Below are 7,486 nucleotides of genomic sequence, written 5' to 3'. Positions count from 1 at the left end.
GGAGGAGGGTGGGAGAGAGCCCTTAACATAAATGGGAGATCTATCAAGAGAACATGAGGACTAAGAGAAAGAATAAATGAATGAATGAATAAGGAGAGCCAACAAGGAAAAAAAAACCAACCCAAAATTCTAAAGCACAGCAAACATGAGAGACTGAACCTGTGACTCTTCTTTAATGGCATTTCATTTTCCATTCCTCATCATGAAAATGTCAGAAATGAACAGACAACTTCAGTACAACAGAACTGAAAGAGAAGGCAGCAAAGTCCTTAGAAGCTGTTTCACACAGGGAGAGCTACACCCGGCACTGTCAACAAGCATGATCCTCCACAAGTGCACACAGAGGGTTTTTTTGTCAGACGGATTTATTTTAGGTTCTACAATGAGTTTCTAATAAAATAAAATGCTCAAAATATGCAACATGTGCAGTCCTCTGTGGGGTCCCCCGTGCCACTGAATGAGCAAAAGAGCAGGACAATATGGGGAGAGGGAGGAGAAAATAGACGGGGGGAACAAAACACCATTGGGCTGCAGGTGAGCTGGGTTCCAGCCATCTCCCACGTTTAAGTATCCCACCAGGGAAAGACTGTGAGAGAGGCCATGAAGGTGGGGCAAAGGGCGGAAGGGAGAAGTGACACTGAAGCAGGCAAGAGCTACTGGCTCAAATATTCCCAACAGTTCCAAAGCGTCTGTGCCGCCTGTCACCTTACTGCAGCAGTGGGTCTCAACTTGCCCTGCTACAACAGCCTCCAGCCCCTCCGCAGGTATAGAGCTCCCATGGCCTCCTGCTGTGGTCATGCCATCCCTAGACCCTCCTTAGAAGTTTGCATGGTGCCCATCTCTCTGCAGCATGGCACACAAGAGTTTCAGCCTCCCATCTAGACCGGGCCTGGTGTCCCTGCTCCCATCAGCATTCAGTCTGCTGAATCTTCTCTTTCTGGTTCTCCTCCATCTCCTTCTTCCTTGGCACAGTGACTGCAACCATCCCTTCCAGTGCTGGGAAAGCAGGATACCGTGCCTGAAAGGAAAGAAAGGGGCAATGTCAGGTGCAGAAGAGAGACAGAATAGCACAGGTCTGGGTTTCTCCCTGCCATGGAAGACATGGTCCTACTGCTTGCAACCATGAGGTTCCTGTTCCCTCCTAGTTGCAGGGAAGAGCCCGTCTCACTCTGAGATATGTAGTTTCTTCTGGCGAAGGCTGGCTCAACACTATCCTCTGTGGTATCATCGGCATAAGGAATAACAAAGACAAGACATACTCAAGAGAGAGTAAGGAATCATCTGGGCAACGGTCAGGCCATTGTCAGGCTCAGTGTATGCCAGATTTTACAACACCTTTTGAGAGAGAATAATTAAAGACATGAAGGTTCATGTAAAATAAGATAAGAAACAATAAAGACAGAACCGCTTTCACATCTTGCTTTAACAAGTGACTTTCTAGACAATGGAAAAGAGGTAGATCTCAGTGTTCCTGATAACAGGAAATTATGTGGTGATACATAGGCAATCAATATGACTGGAAAGATGAGATTAGTGAAAGAATGGCATGACAGATGTGATATCAGCTAAGAGGAAGAAACTGGGATTTTGCTGCCAGGCTGTAGAAAAACGATAAGCACAACTCTTCGAAGATCAGCTGTGGGACCAATCATTAATGGCACAGACAGCGTGGAAGTGCTAATGAATTATGTAGCTGCTAGAGTTGAGGAGCCTAATTTGGAAGAATGAAGATTGAAATGTCACCTAAGACCCACGTATTTTGGGAGAATGGAGCAGTAAACTGAATGACAGGGTGAATGAAAGGCAACAGTACCAATCGCATGTTGATAGACTCAGGGGATCAGAACAGGAATTCCTAATGCGTGGGCAACAGCCCATCAAGGGCTAGTGAGCAGCCAATGCTCAATCGATGCGAGAAAAGCAAGTGTAATCTCAGAGAGTGCCAGCAGAGAGAGGGAGAGAACAAGAGAAAAGCTAATATTTTTGCTCAAGGCACCTCATCTGCACTCCCAAAAAGAATGAGCCCACCAGGGAGACTCTGCAGAGAAGGGCAGGAGGACCATAAGTGGATGGAGGACCTGTGCTGCAAGAGAAGAACTTTGCTTATTTGGCAAACCAAGGCAGTGAGAGCATATACATAAATATATACATATATATAAGTATCCTGGCTGGATTAGAGATGTGGAAGTTAGCAGAGCTGGATGACCAGGTTTCCCATATCCTGCTAGACAGGGATTTACAGTTACACCGAAAAGAGTTATTTGTCCAAGGTTTTAGGCCAGAAAGGGTGGTTCTGATATCATCTTGCCCTGGACTTGCACAGTCTAGAGAGTCATCCAGAAACTAAAGATCTCTGCCTTAGATTATCCTTTACCATCAGTGCTGATTAAGGGCCAATGACAAAGAACCAGTCACGAGTTTCCCTAGCAGTACTCGCAGTGGGGTTTTTTTAAATGTTCATCTTGCTTTTGTTCTAATGTTGCCTGCCTTCAGCCTCGAGCCACCAGGATTTGCTAAGAATTTGCATCAATGCGGTCACATCCCTCATCTTCAGCTCAAGTCAGGTTCATTGAATTGTGGAATCATTAGGCTGGAAAAGATCTTTGAGATCATCAACTCCAACCATACCTGCCCACTACTAAACCAGATGCCTGAGCACCTCATCTACCCGCCTTTTAAACACCTCCAGGGACGAGGACTCAACCACCTCTCTGGGCAGCCTCTGCCAGTGCTTGAGAACCATTTCTATGAAAAATTTTTTCCTAATATCCAATCTAAACTCACCCTGATGCACCTTAAGGCCAAGGCTCAAGGCAAACAAATCTTTCAGCAGGGCAAGTTCTCCCAAGCTGAGATCACTCTGAGTCCCCAACCCTTTCTGCACTAGAAGGGTTTTTTCACCGTGGCCCACTTCCAAGAAGCTGAGTGGAAGGCAACTACATCACAGGAACACAAAAGGTGTTCCTTGTCAGCAAAGAGAAACCCTGAAGGAAGAATTTGACTTGTAGTTAATTTGCAGAGAAACAGTATGAACATTGCAGAGAGGCAGCCTGACTTGTTTGCACATTTTATCCAGTGGCATGCTGGGGAGGGATCAATCCTGTCCTGGTCTTTGGGGTGATAAAGGCAAGACAGAGTTTTCAGAAGACAAGATAACTGGAACAAGTTGAGCAAACAAGTTGCAAGAATCAAGCAGCCAAGGCACGAAGGCTGAGCCAGCAATGACAGACCTGCATTGAGATGGGCATCTGGGAACCAGCAGGCATTTATACAAATTGTCACCTAGGAGGCTTTTACCCCCCTTCTGAAGTGTCTGACCTGCCCCTAGACAAATGCCAGTTAGTGAGACCTGCTGATGTCTGGGATACCACTTTCAGTACATATTCATGGCACCCTCAGCAGGCTGTCTGAGCCCCATTCTTCCTCTGGCTGCCGTGTCCCTGAGACATTTCACTGTTGCCTCTGGGGTACCCAGAGGAAGGTCAAATGAGGGATGATAGACAGCAAAACTAACAGAAATGGGGTGATGGACACTTACCCTTTTTTGCACTGTGAAAGCCAGAACACAGACCATAAGGAGGAGGAAGAGGGTGAGCATTAGCCCAAAAGTAACCTGCCCACTGAAGATGCTGGGAGGGCTGGAGATGTGGGCACCTGCAAGGAGGAACCACAGTTAGGAAAGAGGATAAGTTTGATTTCGTACTGGGACTGCACAAAGAGAGGCAAACTGGAAAAGGGTACAGGGAACTGGAAGGAGAAACAGAAGGAACCTTTGAGAGCTAAGGCAGGATGACAACAAGATGGGACCCAAAGGGGAACCGTCAAAGGAGTGAGGCTGAGAGAGGAAAGGGCATCAGGGAATTGAATAGGGTGAAAAGAAGGGATTGGTTACAAATTCATGGATGCAGTACCTGTGATCTGCAACCCATACTCCACTGCTCCAAGTCTGCCTTCTGGGCCATGTACACTGCATTCCCATGTGCCTGTATCCTTTTGTGACACACGGAGTATTTCCAAGGTAGGGCTAGTCTGGGACGTGTGGCCATCCAGGTTATGAGGGGTGGCCACAGCCAGTTTGCTGTTAGTGGGTGCTGAGTCAAGGTGCTTCCACTGGTAACGTTCATGTCCGCGGGGATGTATGAGGCTGCAGATGAGCAGCAAGTGAGACCCCTCAGAAACTGGTCCTTGGATGCTTGGGGTGACTGCAGCAAAGTGAAAAAACTATCGTCAGTAAACAGTATATCTCTTACATCTCCTTCTCATCTCTCCTTCTTGTAATACACCCCCTCCTTCATTGCTTCCTCTATTTTTTCCTCTTTATTTTCTCTGTTTTTCTTAGCCTTCAAGAAGAAAAATCAAGTTATCCAGGAAAACCCTTGCTCTCAGCAGAGTCCAGTGAAATGCCCTGAACAGAGACCTTGTTTCTCACCCCAGGGTGAGAACCTAATAGCAGGAGCAACCAACACTCGCTTGCACTGACATGCAGGGAGGCTTATCTGCAAGCGGTGGGGTACCCCAGAGGGGTGGTGCACCTCCATGTCTCTCTTCTCACCTGTAACCACTGCCAAGGTCACATCCCTGCTGACTGTCTTGCTGCCAACAGAGATGGCACAGCGGTACTGCCCTGCATCGCCTGGCCCCACCACAGGGAGACGAAGGGGGAAGCTTCTACTGCTTGAATTCTGAGGAATACTCCAGTCTTGCAAGTGTCCTCCTGCAAAGTGGCTCCAGTGGGCTGTCACCATGTTGGTCCCAAAGGCACTGGGAAGGTAACTCAGGGTGCACGGTAGGTCAGCTGCAGAGCCAGCTGCTGCATACACCATGGGGTTGGCTGGGCCATCAAAACCTGAGCCAAAGAGAGAGCGCAGTGTGGGGTGGTGGTGGAGTGAGCTATACAGGGAGGTGACAATGGCCTCTGGATTTGGTCAGTCACATTAAAGGATGCAACTTGGAAATGCTGGAGTAGCAATGCAGAGGCTAAGCTCACCTAGAATTTGTAGGTTGTACGTGGCAGAAATGATCTCGTTATCAGAGTATCTGAGCTGGCAACGCCAGGAGCCTGCATCACTCATGGCTGGCTGAGGGATGGAGAGAGCCCCATGCAAGGAGCAGAAGGTCCTGGAGGTGGGGAACAGGTGCCCGTTGTGAAACCAGCGTGTCTCCACAAGTCTAGCCCGGTGGCTGGAGTTGCAGCTCAACAAGAGCGGCTCATTCTCTACCACAGGACTGGGTGGGCTGATGGTTACTACAAGAAAAAAGGAGGGGAAAGATAAAATCACAGGGAAACTCCAAACCATCCATTTGTGCCCCTCCTGTCCTAGCCTTGTACCTCAGGCAGCCACCTCTCCAGAATTGAGAGCAGACAGAGGGAAGCTGTGTGCTTCCAAGGGACTGATGCCTGTACTCTAACCTGCCATGGCATCCCCACCCCCTTCCACCCTTACAACCTCCCTGGACCCGAAATGAAGGTTCTCCAGGGTTTCTATCTTCTCCTACCTGTAATCACCCCCAGCTCCACCTGGCAGCTCTGGACCTCCATGTCGTACGCCACCTGTGCTTCATACAGCCCAGCATCCTCGCTCCAGACGGGGTCGATTCGCAGTGAGAAAATTCCATTGCGTAAGGCAGAGTCCTGGACCGACACCCGGGGCCTCATGGGTCGCGCTGTCTTCCGGAGACCCGTATACTCCACTTCCAGCACTATGTGTGGCTCCTGGTGGGAACTGGGAGAGGGACAAGTGAGCAACCTGTGCTGGAGGCGAAGGCATAGTGGGGCAGGAAGGAGGGAATGTGGGGAAGAAGAAAGGGGACTCAAAGTGTCTCCCACCCTCCCCAGCCCCTCAACAAGGAGATAGATCTGCCTTGGCCCTGGCATACCTTCCTCCATGCCGCTTCCACACCACAGATGTCTTGTCATGCAGCTCCTTCAAGCTCTTCCACCTCTTTCTGGGGCTCAGGTGGCAAGGTAGCACAGCTGAACTCCCTGCTCTGGCCCACACTTTCTGCTCCTTGCTTTCCCCGTCTGCTACTCCTTGTAGGATGTGGCCGGCTGTAACGAGATGGAGGGTTGAGCAAAGGGTGGGATTCGTAGAGGGCAATATCTGTCTGTCTTCGGTGGGGCTAGAAGAGTACAAATTCTCCCTTTCAGACCTGTCAAGGACAAAGTAACACCCAGACTCAGCTTACTGAGCTAGTCTGCCTTCCCTGATGCATTCAGATGCTCTTACCATTGAAAGCCAGCGGAATGAAGGTGAGGAACAGCACCAAAGACACTGGCCTCATGTTGGCATCCAGGAGTGGCTAGAGGCTACGTCTTCCCACTCTGGTCTGTTCTTGATTGGGACAGAAGCTTTAGGAGATCAGCAAAACTGAAGCATCGGCAAAGAAGGTGATAGAGTGGGTGGATGAACCAAGAGGGGGTCGGCTGGATGTGCTTGCTCTCGTGCTGTCTCTCTCTTTCTGATCAAAGTGTTTCCCTAGATGCCCTTATACTGCAGGTGGGCAGCTAATTTCCTCAGATCACTAAGAAGATGCGTCACAACCAAGAAACCAGTGTAAGTGTGAGGCACGTGAAGGCAGAGCTGAAGCCAGGGAGGGAGAGAAGGGAGGGACCAGAGACACTGCTCTAAGCATCTTTTAGTGGAAATTCTTTGGGTCGCTGTTGTTTTTCTTACAAGTTTCGCTTCTACATAGACAGTGGAAAAAGTGTAAAAGACACTTCCCAGTAAGTGGCCTTCATGTTTTTCTTTCATCTCTTACCTTTTTTGGTTTGATCTTTCCGTCTCTTACAGCTTCTCTCTAATTTTTTTCAGGGCTTTTGAGAACATGTTTGTCTTTTTTCTGCTGTTCTTTTTTGTTGTTGTTGGGTTTTTGGTGGCGAGGTTGGTTTTTTTTTTTTTTCCTTCTTTAATCCTTCAAACATGTTGATTTTTCTTGCTTTTTCTCATTGATCAGTTCATAGGCAGCATGAGGAAAGGTTCTATGGTGAGGTCCAACCAGGGCACACATAACCCATCAATTCAGAGCCTAGGAGCACTCTAGGATAAAACTGAGGTTGCTTGAGGAGACAGAAAGAAGCATCCAGGGGAAGCAACCAGCACTGAGAAGAGGGTCTGCATGCTGTGGCACTGTGAGGATTGTGAGGAAGGGACCCTCCTTCTCTAGCAACACTGGGGAAAACCCATCTGAGCTTGTGCACTGAGAGGGCTCATCCTAGCCCCCATACAGCTGCTGAGCTTTGCATAGGGCAATAGATTTCCATCTTTGTACCTCACCCTGGGGCCTCTTTTGCCTCAGAGAACCCCCACTGTTCTGGCTCACACTTTCCAGCAACCCACTGGCTCTGACTCTTTCAGACTTAATCAACCCGTCATGATGGGTGTCAGACACCCAAGCCCCTCAGCAGCTCATCTGCCGACGGCTGGGCTGGGGCTTTTCCTGGGTATGAGGGAAGAGAGGTGACTGCTGCTTTACTGTGGAAGGATCC

General features: G+C 49.0%; 1 protein-coding gene across 2 annotated transcripts; it reads right to left on the bottom strand.

Annotated features, from left to right (window-relative positions):
- Window positions 1-264: 264 nt before the first annotated feature.
- Window positions 265-6,463, bottom strand: LAG3 (lymphocyte activating 3). 2 transcript variants are annotated; one of them, XM_009566701.2, is made up of 8 exons: window positions 6,228-6,463; window positions 5,878-6,049; window positions 5,497-5,723; window positions 4,988-5,245; window positions 4,553-4,846; window positions 3,912-4,202; window positions 3,539-3,654; window positions 265-1,018 (listed from the first exon to the last, which is right to left on the bottom strand). In XM_009566701.2, the coding sequence occupies exons 1-8, from the start codon at window positions 6,280-6,282 to the stop codon at window positions 908-910; spliced, it is 1,524 nt and encodes a 507-aa protein (XP_009564996.1). In that variant the 5' UTR covers window positions 6,283-6,463; the 3' UTR covers window positions 265-907. The 2 variants fall into 2 exon arrangements, with proteins under 2 accessions (XP_009564996.1, XP_053912670.1); XM_054056695.1 differs by lacking the exon at window positions 4,553-4,846.
- Between the last annotated feature and the right edge of the window lie 1,023 nt (window positions 6,464-7,486).

Source organism: Cuculus canorus, chromosome 1 (genome assembly GCF_017976375.1).
Source record: "Cuculus canorus isolate bCucCan1 chromosome 1, bCucCan1.pri, whole genome shotgun sequence".
Lineage (NCBI taxonomy): Eukaryota > Metazoa > Chordata > Aves > Cuculiformes > Cuculidae > Cuculus > Cuculus canorus.
Note: the sequence above shows the minus strand (reverse complement) of the source record. Positions and strands in the feature narration are given on the sequence as shown.

Bases quoted from the DNA above. Each gene is read 5' to 3' on its own strand.
- LAG3 (XM_009566701.2), bottom strand. From the start codon at position 6,282: ATGAGGCCAGTGTCTTTGGTGCTGTTCCTCACCTTCATTCCGCTGGCT. The intron at 4,203-4,552 runs GTGAGAAGAGAG...ACTTTGCTGCAG, and splicing joins GACCTTGGCAGTGGTTACAG to TCACCCCAAGCATCCAAGGA. The intron at 3,655-3,911 runs GTACTGCATCCA...TCCTCCTTGCAG, and splicing joins GTATGGGTTGCAGATCACAG to GTGCCCACATCTCCAGCCCT.